At 35.9% G+C, this 18,069-nt stretch overlaps 1 protein-coding gene across 1 annotated transcript in view; it reads right to left on the minus strand.

The window, feature by feature from the left end:
• Positions 1–2,593: 2,593 nt before the first annotated feature.
• Positions 2,594–18,069, minus strand: part of CPD (carboxypeptidase D) — an 80,088-nt gene continuing 64,612 nt past the window's right edge. The window contains exons 14-21 of the mRNA XM_077851855.1: positions 16,029–16,164; positions 15,023–15,154; positions 13,940–14,035; positions 13,773–13,837; positions 9,577–9,708; positions 8,659–8,844; positions 8,273–8,372; positions 2,594–6,707 (exon numbers count right to left, since the gene is read on the minus strand). Of these exons, the coding sequence (XP_077707981.1) occupies positions 6,481–6,707; positions 8,273–8,372; positions 8,659–8,844; positions 9,577–9,708; positions 13,773–13,837; positions 13,940–14,035; positions 15,023–15,154; positions 16,029–16,164 (1,074 nt within the window). The 3' untranslated portion in view covers positions 2,594–6,480. The remainder of the gene's footprint in view (positions 6,708–8,272; positions 8,373–8,658; positions 8,845–9,576; positions 9,709–13,772; positions 13,838–13,939; positions 14,036–15,022; positions 15,155–16,028; positions 16,165–18,069) is intronic.

An 18,069-nucleotide genomic window follows, 5' to 3' on the forward strand; every position in this document is an offset into this window, starting at 1 on the left:
TTGTTTTACAAGTGTCTGATAATTTCAACATCTGAAACCAGTATAGGACTTTTTCTTTCTTACTGGTGGTTTCTTATTTCTTTACATGCTTAGTTATCTTTGCCTATGTTTGGTCATTGCAAAATCATGAGGTCTCCTCCAAATCCAGGATGGAAATACCTTCCACCAGAGAAGAACTGAGTTTAACTCAGTTACCTAGAGGTAGTACCACATGGCTTGACACCTGGACCACCTAGGCTATGCGTACGTGGCTAGATTCTAGACAAAATATTTGCGGTGCTCAGTCCCTTTCAAATGTGTTCCATTCAAGTCCTGCTGAATAGAAAACCATGTATACAATCCTTCCTCTGCTGCCCTCCCAACACCCACATCTTCCAAATAAAAACCCAATAGCCAACTCTGGATTTTCTTAGTTTCAGACTAAAGATTTTAGCTTTTCTGTAAATCTAAAACTATTATAAAATTATTTTCTAAAAAAAAAAATCCGGGATCCCTGGGTGGCGCAGCGGTTTAGCGCCTGCCTTTGGCCCAGGGCGCGATCCTGGAGACCCGGGATAGAATCCCACGTCGGGCTCCCGGTGCATGGAGCCTGCTTCTCCCTCTGCCTGTGTCTCTGCCTCTCTCTCTCTCTGTGACTATCATAAATTAAAAAAAAAAAAAATTAAAAAAAAATCCAAGAGTTGTCCAACTGAGCCATTATCATAATCAGCCCACTCGCCACCTATCCCATTCCCTATCTTCAGGATCAATTCTTATGGGTGCCTCAAATCTTTCAAACACTAAATCAGAGCCTGTTTGATCTTGAACAACTCTACTAGAATCAAACAATACCTATTTAGGTGACAATAATAATTATAAATATTGGAATGACTTCAAATACTAAAAAACAGTAGTGGTTCAGATCTAACAATCTAGATCTCTCCCCATGACCCCTTTGCTTTGGCTCAAGCTCGGTGACAATCGCATGTTATAGCAATTTCTATTTATTCTACAATCTCTTTCTACATGTTCCATCTTAAATTTCTCCACCTGCTGCTACTATTTTCCACCTACAGCATTGATTGCATCACAGCCTCTTTATATTACTTCTAATTGAATCCGTAAATTGCACAATTTATTTTAAATTGTGGGTAATAATTGAGATATTTATCTGAGGTCTGCTATAAACACTATACAATCAACTGGCATTCTAGCTGCAAGTGAGAATAAGATGAAGACCTAACACAATGGCATTTATTCATAACTGAATAGCGTTAGCACTGCGTATCATGCTTAACTGCCAAGAATAATTAGCTTCTAGAAACCTGAAAAATGAAATATAATTGATAGCTTACTGTTTATGATACAAACCAAAAGGTTCTTGATCAGTTATGAGAAACTCCTGACAAAAATTTAGGAAAATATTTCAAACAGTGAGGGGAAAACCCCATTCTATTCAGACTTCTTACAGCAGGCAAGTAAGGCTCTTTTCACTGAATAAACATAAATACAATCTAATTTAAAAACAAATATGAAGCATTTGGCACAATTTTAAAAACTTCACTGCCATGCTATAGACAATCTATGGAACTACATAATAGAAAATTTCATACTCTCGTTTTTAGTATTCATGTGTAGGGATTTCTTCTAAATTAAAATGACCACCTGTACACAGATCTTTGTTCATATATTTGACACCTTTCTTTCTGGCTTCAAAAAATCAGAAAACAGCAAATGAAGGAAAATGATGCTGTTTATCATGGGCATTCAATTCTGAGTCAAATAGTATGTCAATACAATACAATGTCCATGTTCAAATCTCTATGTTATACTTCCCCTATAGCAGAAATTTTCTTTTTAGAGGAACCAGTCACTGTGGAAATATGGCCTATTCTTTTTTTTTTTTTTTTAAGATTTTTATTTATGTATTCATGAGAGACACACAGAGATATAGGCAGAGGGAGAAGCAGGCTCCATGCAGGGAGCCCGATCTGGGACTCGATCCCAGGACTCCAGGATTATGCCCTGAGCTGAAGGCAGACGCTCAACCACTGAGCCACCCAGGTGTCCGGTTATTCTCATTTCTATTTCTCTGGTCTGGACTATGAGTTCCCTGTCAGCAGAGCCCATCTTTTTATGTAATTTCGATTTCCCTATTCCTATTGAGCCACCAGTATCAACAAATCATTGCTAAATGAAAGGGGTTGGTGAATTCATCACTACTGTGCCTAAAGTGGCAGAACACATTATAGAATGTGGCTTATTTGGAAAAAGGACAAAATTTTTAACAAACCAGTTTGAAATGCATACATAAATTTTTCAATGGCCAGTTTTATGGTGTTTATTGTGGAGTGATTGGACATACATCAATCTAGCTGAGCCACAAACAAAAGGACTGTGGCTGCTATATGATGCGATTATTTCAGAAACAGCTTTGAGTCAATTCATGAAGACAAAAACACTCTACAGGTGATACTGTATATTCCTAGCTGGGTACTATTTTCTTTCTAGTATAGGTAGAAAAACCAAATACATAACTTTCTAATCGGACAATAATTTTTTCTGGTCCATTGCTTTTGAAAAAAGATTATGAGACAAAACACAAAGAAAGACAAACAGCATAAAATAACTTTTATACAGGATTAGATCTGTTTACATATAAAAAACAGAAAGGACCTCATTACAATTAGATTTCACATAAATTACACAGATTGACTTTTTAAAACTACTATTCAACTTCATTTAAAGTCCCTTTTAAAATTTCATTTTGAAGGCACAGTGCATGAAATAAACGAAAGACTGAAGCACTTGAGATGAATGAGTGTTGGGCACCTCATATAAATAGCTATAGACTTGTTCTGGAGCCTGGGATGTCACTCTGAAAAAATGGAGAGGTGTAAAGTTGATTTTTATTCTGAGCATAAAAAAATACCATTGGGTCATACCTCCAGAAAATCTGCAGTATGGCTAGCATAGAATGTCACTAGTACATTTATGTGATGCCATTTATAAAAGCTATAATCATACATATTTACATAATTTATATCCAATTGCCTTAAAATGGTAGCCTATTTTCAAATTTCATAATATGTTCTATCTAATCAAAATCAACTAGGACAATATTCTGAAAATCAAGTGGAAAATTAATTATTGCTAAAGGTTGGAGAAATGGGTGTTGGGAGATATTTCTTTATAAACTGGAAATCCAAGTTTAGTTGACATTAATCAAGGGCCCTAATCACCCCAAAGAATCTGCTGTAGTTAAATCAGAAACTCAAAAGAGTTACCAAAAAGTTGCTAGGTAGAAAGTCACTGAACATCAACCACAGTAGAATTTTTTGTAGTAACAATAAAGTTGTTATTGTTAAAAACAATTCTACCAGAGAACCATGGGTGGGGCATCATTACAGCATTCATAGCCAAGAAGCTTTAATACAGCAGGGACAAAACCTGGCATAGGTGCATTTCTGGCAACAAGAAGAGAAAACTATTTACTATTGAGAATAAGCTGAAATGGAAGAGCAGATCATGGTTACTGAGTAACCTGGTATTAGCTCAGAAACACAATAAGCTCAGGCATAAGGACTACCTTTTATTTATTTGTCAATTTGTAATTATTTTTAAGTTCAATATTCATTAATTCAGCAAATCCTATTCAGGTGAAAGTTACCAAAGATTAACCAATCAATCACACTGGGCCAAATATACATTATGTTTCCTTTCTGGAGGATGACAAAGTCCCAAAACAAATTCCCTCCAATAAGAATTGCAAGCATTCCTCAACTGGACGGGATCCCTAACACTATGCAAGTGTTCAGCAAAATACATCAAAACCAAAAGGCTCTCCATCTGAAATTAAATTGGGTTTATCTTATTGAACTGCATAAACAGTACAAGTACATTTACACAGGCAGACACTTTGAAAATTACCTACTCGATCACTTTGCTTTTATTAAGGAGCTGGGAGGGAAAAAGGCTTACAAACTGATCACCAGGACAAAAAACATGCCTTGTGAGTAAAGAAAGGCACAACTCAGATTTGGGCAAATTTCTTAATACTGTGATACTTACTTGCCTCCATGACTCCAAGGAAATGAAAAGTCTCTAGGAGAAACACTGAAGAAATGCATTCCCCATTCCATATGGCTTCAATGCCTTAAGCAGTTAATGTGGTCTAAGATTAGATCCACAAATAAAAGACAAAGCAGGGCTGATAACACAATCTTAGTAGTCATGATCCTATACATTCATGTTCATAGCTAACACAGGCTGAGAAGATCTTATTTTCCAGAGCAATGCATTATTCAGAAATTCATTAAAGATTCAAGATTCATAGCAGAATTTGGTCTTATTTTCAGGAAAAATTACTAAAAGAACTATTTGTATGTTCATTTCTAAAGAAATTTTATACATGCTTAAAAGGCATGGACTCCAGCCACTGTGATGAACAGTTTAAGACATGTTTAATTCAAAGGAGAAATGAATTTAAAAGGCACCCTCTAGTGAAGACCAATGCTAATAAAGTAAAGGCTGTCACATCAATTTTGTTTCATTTCTACCTGCAATGTCCCAAGCAGGGCAAGCCACTCATTGGCCCTTTGTTAGTTTTGACTTTACACTCTTGAAAGTAAAGCTAAAAAGAGCAATGCCACCACATCACCCCCCTAAAGAAAATATAAAGTATTATTAGAAGACAAATATTTCATTAAGTATTAGATGTGTATGTGGTGGGGTGAGAATGGGTGGCAAGGGCTAAAAATTTAGTTGTTAACAATAGGATTAATATCAGAATGGCTTAACCTTGAACCACCCAAATTTATCACAGATACTCACTAACAAATGTCATGACCTCATTATTCCTGCCAAACCAAATCTCTTTATATAAAGCCACTTTGGAAACTTGGAATGACCTATATGGATGGTAAACCACTCCATATGAAGGCTTTGGGATGATTGATACATTAATGGGTATAGAATACAATTCGAAAAGATGAGAGCAATTTTTTGATCCCCTGATTTAGTACAAATTCAGCAGCAACTTAGCCATTAAAAACATTCAAAGGTATTAAACCATTAGATCATTGGTAAGACTCAGACTTTAAAAAAGCATCAATTTCATTGAATAGCATGATATGATAGACACAGTAAAATGCAAATCTTTCAGGTCTTTGCAATAACCTGAGTGGCAGTGAAGATGATACTTTCTCACTACAGTGTTATAGTACACGGCAGTCCATAGTTTACTTTTTTGTTAATGGAGGGAGCCATATTTAAATGCTTTCAATTGAACTTTAAAAAAAAAAAACTGGTTGATCAAAAAGAGACTGTCAAATGAAACATTAGGACAAAGAACCCAATCACTTGCAGAGGCTTATATATGAGTAAGACTGGCCAAGCTATTTGAATAACAGTAGGATATCCATAGGCTTGAACTGGAACATGAACTGTAGATATTTTGTGTTCAAATGTCAGTTAAAGAATGTGCAAGTAGGTCTCTTCCACACTTCCAGATATTTTCAGTAGAATTCAGATCTTGTACATTGCTGGATCATCTGAGAGCCATAAGTGTACAATACAGAAAAAGGTTCAAATTTAGAAAGTATTAAAGAATTAGGTATTCTAGAATAAACTAGTGCTTCACAGATTAAAAGCAGCAGCACCTGTGGGATTTTACCAAGTTGAAAGATATGCGACACAAGTTTTAGCTTTTGGTAGATCTCCCTCTCAGTTCTATTCAAATGGACATTTAGATCTTTTACAACAAAGTCAACAAGTTCTCCCTTAAAATGAGGGTATTTAGAACTCTGCTAAACCTTACAAGAGAGGTAGTGAAATCCTGCTTAGAGCATAGCCCACCAGTTCTGGTCTAACCTTGGAAAAAGTAGAAAGCCAAATGCGGAAGCCCATTTATTCATTTCCTAATGTTATATATATTTAAAAATTAATTCAGCCTTCATTAAACCTGAATAATAAGAGAAACTCCAGCTATTTAATAACTAGAGAAAAGTACTTTTCAGTAGGCTGAGAAAGCCTTGAGTTTTTAAAGCTTTATGTCAGATTCTGACTGCTGACCCTGCCTAAATGTTTCTGGATTCTTTTGGCCATTTAAAATAAAGAAGAAGAAGAAAAAAAAAAACTAAAGCCACTAGTAAACACTTGATGTGCAATATATAACATCCACTAGTTGGCTTTATGCAGTTATAACATAAGCTCCAAACAGCTCATCTTAAATTAAAAAGAAAAACAAAGTGGCTGTCCCATCGCTGCATAAATAGAAAGCAGACCTTTTTTTTTTTTTTTTTTTTTTTTAAAGGTAAGAGTACTTAAAGGAGGGGAAGTTCAAAACTGCCAGCCAAATTCACAGAGAATACAAATTTAGCAAGTTAACTTCCCAAAGCTCTTTGAAGAAGCAAGAGAGTCTCTTCTTAATGCAGTGTGTCTCCCAAAAGGAACTGTAATTTTGCTTGGTATTTATGCTGGGAGATATGTGAAGTCTGTGTTTCAATGTTTGCTAGAATATAACGTTTCCTCTTCAGTGTCCGTTTCATCCTGGAACTCATGGCTTAAGAGGGACTTCTTGGAGCCTGTTGACATCATGCGAATTTCATCTTCATACTCATCATGGTGCTGCCTGAGCCGATGAAAGCCATCCTTGTGTCTGTTAGACTTGATTGAGCAGATGCACCAAATAATGCAAGCTGTTAGTATCAATGCTGACATGGTGGCACCTGCCAAACAAAATCACCATATAAGTGGTGTCCCGCTTTCAGAATATGAATACGCTGCTTACAATGACACCTTTTATGTATGCCTTTTATTTATTTTGTCTTCATTTCATGCACTTAGAAGCAACATTTTATTATTACACAGGCAGTACATGCATACTATGCAAAATTAGAAAAATACAGATAAGCAAAAATACTAAAACCCCAAACCAAAATTCCGTATCATATCTCTATTAACCAGAGATCATTTTTCATAGCTCTCATGAATATTTTTCCAGAGCTTTCTTAGTGTATGTATATGCATATTTTTCTTTTACCACAATGAAATCAAACTGTCTACTGTTCTACACTGGTTCTGTATCAGTTGACTTCTACTGATCTTTTCCAGTAAATTTTACCTCATCCCAAACCCCTCATTTATTTAACATATTTATACATGGGTTATTGAAATAAGAGTCTTAATATAAGAAAATAGTAATAAATTCATAATAAAAATTAAGTTCATTGAAGCAAATAGATGGGAAGCCAGACTTAAACCACTGCTGACTCCTAGCTCCTATGCTTCTAACGACTAAGTTATTCACATTTTATCTAGTTCAAGCTGATAACTCTTTACTTTAAACGCTCCACAATAGACTCTATGATTTGACCGTAGTTCCAATACACCACTGTTTATTAACTGAAAATCCCTCCCCCACAGACCGTATAGTAAAACTTGGTTATTTTGTGTCAAGTCTAAATTGCACTTAGAAAGGAACCAAGGTTCTCTGTCAAAAAAAAAAAAAAAAAAAAAAAAAAAAAATATATATATATATATATATATATATATATATATATATATATATATACACACACAGCAGAGTATTTATTATTTTACCACACTTCTTTTTTCCTTTCTTTCAGTAATTCAAGCTATGGCACATATTAATCCTGGAGAAAACAAATACTTCCTCCATGATCTTAAAAAAATAGAATACAAGTCGAAATCCAAAGGATTTATGATCTTAATGTAAAGCAAATGATTCATTCAATCAACAACTCTTCATTAAGACCCACTACATGCCAGCCATAGTCCTAGATGCTAGAGATGTAGATAAACTCCCTGTTCTCTCAGGGTGTTTATATTTTAGTGGGAAAGATCAAATATAGACAGGTAAATGACTAAATATATAATACAATGTCAAGTGGTATAATAAGTGCTATAATAAAAAAAGTGGAGTGGAGTGACTGGGGTGCTATTTTACTTAGGGTGATCAGGAAAAGCCTCTCTGTGGAGATGACATTTTGAGTACAGACTTGAAAATATGAAGGAGCAAGCCATGAGAATGTATGGGAGACCAGTGTTCCAGGAAAATCCAAAAAGTGTTTAGATAAGGAGATATTAGAAGAAAAGTGATTAGCTTCAGGTGATTGGGGAGGCAATCTACTCTCAAATGTCAGAAATGTCAGAACTGGTTTATTTTTTCAAAATTTTCTTTAAATTCTAGTCAGTTAACATATAGTATAATATTGGTTTCAGGAACAGAACCGGTTTTAGCTTCAACTACTAAAAAATTAAATTTCTTTACCTGATACAGTTACTACAAGCTCCCTTGGCAACCCAAATATCCGGTTATCCGTGTCAAAGACTATTACCACAGAACTAGCTGCATCATGATGCACAAAGACCTAGAGAGATAAAGTGCAAGAATTATGACAAAGTTTACTTAAGGTATATTATATCCCAGGAATATTCCTAAAGCCTTTCTACCACACCAAGGAGATGAGTCACTGTCCTTGGAAGTATACAAAATGCTGTAAAAATTTCCCTGTTCTTGCTGAAGATTATGATAACAAAAGTATCATAATCAAGAGTTAGTTACACATTTTATTTCTTTTTTCCTCACAAGTTTCAAAATAGAAGTGCTATTAAGAATGAGAATTCATATGGTACTACTAAATCTGAGTTTCTGACCTGGGAATGTTGTTGCTGATACCCATCAGCAATGGCATTGATGTTATGGACGCCTGGGGCCAACAGCACGTGGAAATAGCCTCCTTCTTTTGTGTGCACCTTTATTCCTTCATTGAGTACAATGACTGCTTTAGAAATCGGTTTTCCAGTCTTATCTTTAACAAAACCATGGACTCCCTTGTGAACCTGAAAAAAATATTCAAAATATAAATTTATGTTCCCAGATATCCTCAAGGCAATAGCTGGTGGCACAACAAAAACAATACACAAACAGAGCAACAACAAAACTCCCCACAAAACTGGCTTGTGGGTTCTTCCCCACTGACTCTGGCCTTATTCACTACTCCTTCCCTACTTTAGAGCATAGAGATGAAATAGGGAAAAGAGAACTCTGACACAGTCAAAGCCTCAAGTGTTAGGACCTACTTCTAATGTCCTGAAGATTTACTTTCCACCACAGTACACTATCTCTGCATGATATTCAAATGAAAAAATATGCAACATCTCACAGGGTTAAATGACCTCAATTACAGCAGATTTCAGATATGTGAAATCATGGCACCTATTAGATGATATAAATTCAACAAAACTCTTTCTCTATATATGTTTAAAATAGGGATCCCTGGGTGGCGCAGCAGTTTGGCGCCTGCCTTTGGCCCAGGGTGCAATCCTGGAGACCCGGGATCGAATCTCACATCGGGCTCCCGGTGCATGGAGCCTGCTTCTCCCTCTGCCTGTGTCTCTGCCTCTCTCTCTCTCTCTCTCTCTCTCTGTGTGACTATCATAAATAAAAAAAATTTAAAAAAAATTAAATAAATAAGTTATTAGTAAACCATTAAGAAAATGCTTTGATAAAGCTTTTTATTGAACATATTCCTGGGAGTGAAATCTGCTTTTAGCTAAAAGGAAAAGGCTCACCTCAACCAACATGCTAAGAAGAGACTTCTTGTTTTCTGCCCACAAGGAAGGCAGTTGTGCTGCACTGGGGAAGTAGCAGCAGCTTGTGTATACTGTGATTTCCGGACAGTGACCATAGGTAACACTATAATCCTAGAATATAAAAATTCAAAAACAAATATAGAAAAATTAATAAATAAATGTAAGAATGAGGTTTTGTGATCCAACAGAAAAGAAAGAAAACCTAGGTGGTATAAACAAAGAGTCTGTAAAGCATTTAATAGCAAATCTGAATAAACCACTCAGTACTATAATCAGTCAAAACCATAGCTGTTGTGAATAGAGTCCTTGAGACTAGGGACTAGGTCTAATTCATTTCTGCATCTCCAGTGCTTGCCATGGCACCTGGAAGGTAGAGGGGGCTTGTTAGGGTTTGTTGAATGAAGTGAATAAATAAGTGCATGGAGACGGCCAGCTTCCTTCTTAACTCCATAACTTCACAGCTGTTGTTGGAGCCTGCAGGCAGAAGCACAAGTACTTGCCCTCGGATACCTTCACCCTGCTGGTGACAGCAGCCACTGCTTACCATAAAGCAATTCTCCAAGCACAGGAACTGCTTGTGTGGAAAGGTTCCAAAACTGAACTTACCACCTTTCCCCCCTCAAATCTGTTCTTTTTCCTTATTCAGTTAATGGTATTAACTCATGTTCTCATGCAGACATGAAATCTGTTGTTTTTGACTTGAGTTTCTCACTATCATCCATAATTTGCTAAATCCTATCAATTCCACATCTGCAAATATTTCTGAAACTTCATCCGTTGATTCTGCTCCCACTGTCACCATCCTAGCCCAGGCCCTCACTATTTATTGTCTAGGCTACTCTACACCAGTGTCCCTGTGCCATGGTCTCTCCCTCCAAATAATCTCCTATTGCCGAGAGATTAATGTTTCCATAGCACAGTTCCTATCATGTTACTATATACCTGCTCAAAACTCTCAATGGCTTCCCATTCCTTACTAAAACAAAGTGTTCAGAGATTCAAACTCTCTTTCCATTCTTGTCTTCTGCTGCTCTCCATTACACCTCCTGTTCTAACTAAACTAGACTGCTTATTGACCTCTGTCCATACTGCTTCCTCTTTCTGGAATGTTCTGCTTCACCATCTCTGCATCCCAAATACCATTTATTCTATGAAGAGAAGACCACATCTCTGACTAGGTGTAATCTTTTCTTTCTTTTTTTTTTTTAATAATAAATTTATTTTTTACTGGTGTTCAATTTGCCAACATACAGAATAACACCCAGTGCTCACCCCGCCAAGTGCCCCCCTCAGTGCCCGTCACCCATTTAAACCCACCCCCCGCCCTCCTCCCATTCCACCACCCCTAGTTCGTTTCCCAGAGTTAGGAGTCTTCCTGTTCTGTCTCCCTTTCTGATATTTCCTACCCATTTCTTCTCCCTTCCCTTCTATTCCTTTTCACTATTATTTATATTCCTCAAATGAATGAGACCATATAATGTTTGTCCTTCTCCGATTGACTTAGTTCACTCCGCATAATAACCTCCAGTTCCATCCACCGACGTGGAAAGCAAATGGTGGGTATTTGTCGTTTCTAATGGCTAATATTCCATTGTATACATAAACCACATCTTCTTTATCCATTCATCTTTCGATGAACACCGAGGCTCCTTCCACAGTTTGGCTATTGTGGACATTGCTGCTAGAAACATCGGGGTGCAGGTGTCCCAGCGTTTCATTGCATCTGCATCTTTGGGGTAAATCCCCAGCAGTGCAATTGCTGGGTCGTAGGGCAGGTCTATGTCTTTAATTTCTTATGGCACCTGAGAGTTGCTCTCTCTGAGATCAAATCAGTTAATTCTGTAACAGTTATTTGTACAATAGGATAGGAAATATGTTTCATTTATCAACAGCATAGCAAAGTACCTTACACATAGCAACTTCTTAGTAAAAAAAAAAAAGGACGGAAAGCAGGCAGAGATGAGGATGAGGCCAAATTTCTAGTTGCACATGTTAATGAAATGATTAGCAACCACCTACCTGCTAACAACTCCTTACTAATTTGAAGTGTATGGACAACCAATTAAAATAACATCAGAAAGAATTTAAAGAAGATCTAAGTAAATAGAAAGATGTAACTGTGTTCATGAATAGGAAAACAATACTAATGAGATGTCTATATAACCCAAAGTGATCTACACACTTAACACAACCCGTAACAAAATTCCAATAGTATTTTTTGAAGAGAAAGCAAGCAAGCAAGCCAGCCAATCCTCAATTCAAATGGAATTGCAAGGAGTCTTGAATAGACAAAAACATCCTTGAAAAATAAAAAGGTTGGAGTAATCACATTTACTAATTTCAAAATTTACTACAAAGCCGCAGCAATCAAAACAGTGAGAAAAGCTAGGAGAAGAATAGACATAAAGGCCAATGAAATAGAATGAGAGTCTAAAAATAAACCCATACATCAATTGATTTCTGACAAGGGTGCCAAGACCATTCAATGGGGGAAAGAATAGTCTTTTCAATACACGGTACTTGGACAGTTAGATTTCTATATGCAAAAAAATGAAGTTGAACTCCTACTTCCCATTACATACAAAAATCAACTTAAGATGTATCAATGACCTATATACAAGAGCTAAATCCATAAAACTCATAGAAGAAAACATAGCGATAAATCATCATGACCTTAAATTTGGCTATGAATCCTTAGATATGACAACAAGAGCATGAGCAGCAAAAGAAAAAACAGATAAATCCGACTTCATCAAAATTAAAACCTTTTGTGCATCAAAGGGCATCACTAAGAAACTGAAATGACAACCCTACATAATGGGAGAAACTACTGGCAAATCAAACAAAATGATAAGTGTTTGATCCAAATATGTAAATGACAAGTATAGCACCTAAAATATATAAAGAATTCTTATAACCCAGCAACAACAAAAAGACAAGCAACCCAATTTAAAAATAGGCAACAGAGGATGTCTGGATGGCTCAGTGGGTTAAGCAACTGCCTTCAGATCAGGTCATGATCCCAGTGTCCTGGGATCAAGCCCCACATTGGGCTTCCTGCTCAGTTGGGAGTCTGCTTCTTCCTCTCTTTGCCACTCTCCCTGTTCATTCTCTCTCTCAAATAAATAAATAAATAAAATCTTTTTTAAAAAATAAAAAATAAAAATAGGCAATGGAATAAAAAAATAACAAAACAGGCAATGGAGAAACAGACATTTCTCCAAAGAACATACACAAATGGTCAATAAGCATATGAAAAGATGCTCAACCCTATTAGTTCAGGGAAACGCAAATCAAAACTACAATGAAGTACCACTTCACACCTGCTCGGATAGCTAATAATTTTTTTTAGAAAAAGGAAAATAACAAGTGTTGATGAAGATGTGGCGAAATTGGAACCCTCATACATTGTTGGTGTGAATGTAAAGCAGTTAAGCTGCTGTGAAAAACAGTTTGGCGCTTCCTCAAAAAGTTAAACAGAATTAGGACATGACCAGCAATTCCACAGCCAGATACATATCCCAGAGAATTGAAAACAAGGGTTCAAACTTACAGTTGTACACAAATGTTCATTGCATGTTATTCTCAATAGCCAAGGGTAGAAACAACTTCAGTGTCCAGCAACAGATGAACTGATAAACAAAATGTTTATACATACAACAGAACATTATTTAGCCTTAAAAGAAATGGAGTACTGGCACAGGCTAACAAAATAGATGAACCCTGGAAACATTATGCTAAGTGAAGAAGCCAGGCACAAAAGGACAAATATTAAATATTGTATGATTCCACTTACAAGAAGTATCTAGAATAGGCAAAAACATAGAGATAGAAAGTAGAGAGGTTACCAGGAGTTGGGGGTTACCAGTGGAATCAGGAATAATTGCTTAGTGGATGTGGAATTTCTGTTTGGGGTGATAAAGAAGCTTTGGAAATAGATGGTTTAGAATGGTGATGGTTGCACAGCACTGAAGTGTAATTAATGTCACTGAACTGTACAATTAAAAATGATTACAATGGCAAAAAACAAATGCTGTCAGAGGTTGAGGGCTGTCTTGTCAAGAAAGCCATGAAACAGATGCCATTCACTTGAATTATATCAGAAAAGTCGCCTATTCTGTCACTCAATGGTCAATAATTATAGTTCTATTTTCACTGTATTCTACAGAGCATACCTTCATGCTGCCCAGGTGACTATGCCATTCTGCTCCACGCATTACGCCTCCTGGAATATTTTCATCTATAAAAGTATTGAGAGATAGAAGATCAGCAAGACCTTAAGGTCAGACACTCTCTATCCCAGAAAGCAGCAACAATAACAAAGGACACAGAAAATACCCACCTGATTTGTTTGGGCAACTGGGCTGCCCCATGTGCATGGATGGATGGTTATTTGCATAAAGAGATGCCAAATGCTTCAGAGTTTCTTTGTTTTCCACTATAAAAAGAAAAATTCAGAAGTTGGAGAAGTCTATAAGATTTTACTCTAAGCTCAACTTCATGGATACAAAGGCATCTTTCTCTCCTAGTAAATCTTGTGCCTCACTGAGGTTTATCAAGGAGTTATTATAATTAACCACATGGTTCTGTTTAGCCCAAGATAATCAGACAAAGAAGACATGCATCTTCCTTATATTAAAAGGTATAAATGTTTAGTTTATACAAGAGGCTACCTCAGTAAAATACAAACTTGTTTTGGTATGTTTTACTACATTTTAGGGCAACTGTGGTCTAATAACAAGATTTTTATAAGCTACATTGAAAACAACACAAACTACCTCCATATACAATGGTCCCAGAGAGATTCAACAAGAAATTGTTAATCTCCTCTTAAGTGCAACCAGTTAGGCAGTCAGGGTTAAACCAGGGGAGGGCAATTCTATTTTATTAATATTTGGTTACATATAATAATGAGTTTCTTGAGGCAGGCAATGTATCTTATTCATTTTCATATTCCCAATGTCTACAGACATAATAGTTGTTCAAAAAAATGTTTTTGAACTAAAATGAACAAATGTGATAAGATGGCTACACTCAATAAAACTAGCCTATCATTAGATCTGACCTCTCCCCTCCAAGTAACTCAGTTATATGTACAATCTTCCTAGGTTGGTTATTTGCTCATGGAGTGTGCTCAAATGCTCACTATTTTTAAAAAATTTAGGGGATGCCTGGGTGGCTCAGTGATTGAGCATCTGCCTTTGGCTTAGGGTGTGATCCTGGAGTCCCAGGATCAAGTCCCACAGGGCTTCCTGCATGGAGCCTGCTTCTCCCTCTGCCTGTGTCTCTGCCTCTCTCTCTCTCTCTGTGTCTCTCATGAATAAATAAATAAAATCTTAAAAAAAAAATTTAGAAGGGACATTACCTAATTGGAATTTCCTACCTAAGCTTGAATAGTATATACATAAACTAACATTCTACATACCTGTTTGTACTGGTTTGTCATATGGGTATGTGACCAGCACTGAACCACCATCTAAAGCAACAGAAAGACTGAAGTCTTGTTTTTGAATCAAATTTTCAATGATGGCTTTAGTTTCAGGCTGGGAGGCATTATCTAAAAAATACAAAAGTTGAATATAAAATATTAAGTTTTAAAATTTTAGTATGAATAGCTAAGAAAATATTCTCTACAAGAACACAATCAGAGGCTAACTTAAAAAATCTGTATATAAACACTTTATTATTCCATAAGCCATTATCTCAATAGCACAAAGGATACACTCTAGAAGATAGATTATTTTGAGTTTTACATATTTCAGATGATGTGTAAGGTTAATGATCTAAGCAAATCTAAGAATGTTATTACTGGAAACAAAAAGGGATGGATATAACCTCTTTTAAAAAATAATTGTCTTTGAAAGAAAATAAAATTTTTCGAAATCAGAATGTTTTCTGTAGTGCTGTTTGCAAGAGCAAAAAATTAAAAAGAAACTAAATGTCCATTAGTAGGAAAATTGTTGAGGAACCTAGAGTATTGCCATATATTAACAGCATACTAAGATGCCATTAATAAGAATATGTTAGTGATCTATAAATATTGGAAATGGAAAGATATCAGTGATGTACTCAATGAAAAATGTCACAGAATAATATGTATAATTGATGATCCTATTTAAGTCAGTAAGAAAGGCTCCTTCAAATCAATACACACACACACACCGTGTGTGTGTGTGTACACATATATGGGGGGGGAGAGAAAATATAAATATCCATATGACTAGTAATGGAACCCCTCCAATATTATTGATAGAATTTCTAAGAAAAAACTTGAATTACTTTTGTAAATGATAAAGGAGAAAAACTGGACAAGTTTCTAGCTTGTCATTTATATGTTATACATATTACATAAAAGTAAACCAATTACTCATCTACACAATCTACCAATCTCCTAGTAAAGAAAAATAAAGTTAGCTGCAAATTAGGCTTACTTGTGAAGTCTGTATCCAAGTCTTTGCCATGAGCATTTGTTTGTCCTCTCTTTGAAGTACAGTCTTTCTCTTGTGCCCTCTCTCGCCCATCTGGATTTAGAGAAGGGACAATCACAATTCTAGTCCTGTCAACCAGCTAAAACAGAAACAAAAATCAGTTAGCCCTATGTAGAATCATAAGATACCCTCCCATGCCTCAAACAGAAAGTCTTTATTGTTTTAAACAGACTTAAAAGGTAGGAAAACAAATAGAAAATTCGCTCTTGTTCCAAATAAATTTAAAAAGAAATGAAGAACTACTGCATAACAAATATTCCCAGAGACCTCCTGGTGACTTACAAAGGGGTCTGAAACCACTGTCTGCAGGCTAAATCCAGCTGGCTGCTTGCTATAGTAAATAAAGTTTTATTGGCACACAGCCATGCCCATTCATATGACTATTTTTGTGCTGCAATGGCAGAATTGAATAGTTGTAACACAGAACAACAGTCCCACAAAGCCTAAATTATATACTATATGTCCCTTTATAGAAAACGTTTGCCAACCACTGGCTGAAACCAATAATAATAGTTAGACTACATTTTCCAAATTAAAAACTGGAATGCATAATCTAACAAACAGCAGTCTATGTCTGGAAACAATGAGACAGGAGAGTTGAAATCAGCATAGCAAAGTGGAGTAGAATATTTGTCTTACTCATAATAATTTCTCCTCCAGATAGTCCATAGGCATCAATATCTACATATGTGGCATGAACTAACTTGTTATATACTTTATCCTGTATGTTTATGATAGTAAATCAGAATAAGTGATCTCTGACTTATTTATTCTGTTAAAATAATCTATAGATTGAAAATATTGGAGACCCTAAATTCATTGGTTCTTAACTTTCTCCCCTGGCAGAGATATTTTTTTCTCTGATATTACAGGTTTCGAGGTATGTGTATATTTCCTTAAACTTGCCAAATAATTCTGATCCTCATCTCAAAACAAATCTCTAGAGTAAGATTAGTAGTTCAAGCCTAATTAGAGCAGTGAGGCAAATTCTCATAAATTAGAAGTTTTGAAATTCCTGGTAGGTGTTTTACCTAGGACATATAGTGTCTTATAACCACAGTATCAATAGGTAGCAATGTGGCCATACATTAGAATAACTTAAGGAGCTTTTAAAGAAATAATGATGTCCTCGGGGATGGGGCCCAGGTACTGGTATTTTTAAAAACTTCCCAAATGTTTCTAATGTGTAGCCAGGCTTGAGAACCAGTATCCTACTCTCCCATTTTTTAAGAAAAGAACAAAAAAAAAATGTCCTTGGATACTCTTTACAACTCACATTAAAAAATCAATACAATTTGCTGAAAATGGTAAAATAATTTTTGGTCAAGTCTGATTTAAGTTCATCTCACCTAATCCCATAGGTACTTTCTGGTCCTAACCATGACATAAATTTTCCCCAAATTTCTTTTAGGGGAGGCAGTATGGTAAAACGGAACAGCACAGACTTTAGAGTGAGACACAGTTGGGTTTAAATCCCAGTTTTACCACATACTAGCTGTGTAAGTTATCAACTATCTCTGTCTCAGTTTTCACATCTATAAAATGGAGATAACGTAAATCGAGGATTAAATTATGATACATGGAAAGTACTTGGTGTAAGCACCTGACACATGCAGGTACTAAACAAGTATTAGTTCCTTTCCCCTTTCCTAAAGTCTGTATAGGCAGTGCCAGTTAGTGGGTGCTCTAGAGGGAGCACACTTCCTGTCTCTAAGACAACACAGAATTAGGTTCCTTAATCATATATGACCAATTCTGTGGATCAAAGTTCTTTTCTGTAGTCATGGGTGGCTAAAGTAGACAAAACCATATTTAGAAAAAGCCATATTGCTTTTTCTAAAATCTCTTAGTAGCCAAGATGTCCAATAATTTTGAACTTCTTACATGAAAAGAAAAACTATTTGTTTTTCCTCCTTGTATTCCTAGCAATGGAAGTCTCTCAAGTTAGAATGTACAGAATGGTGAGTAAAGAAGGGCAATTTGA

The sequence above is a fragment of the Canis aureus genome, chromosome 16 (genome assembly GCF_053574225.1).
Source record: "Canis aureus isolate CA01 chromosome 16, VMU_Caureus_v.1.0, whole genome shotgun sequence".
Lineage (NCBI taxonomy): Eukaryota > Metazoa > Chordata > Mammalia > Carnivora > Canidae > Canis > Canis aureus.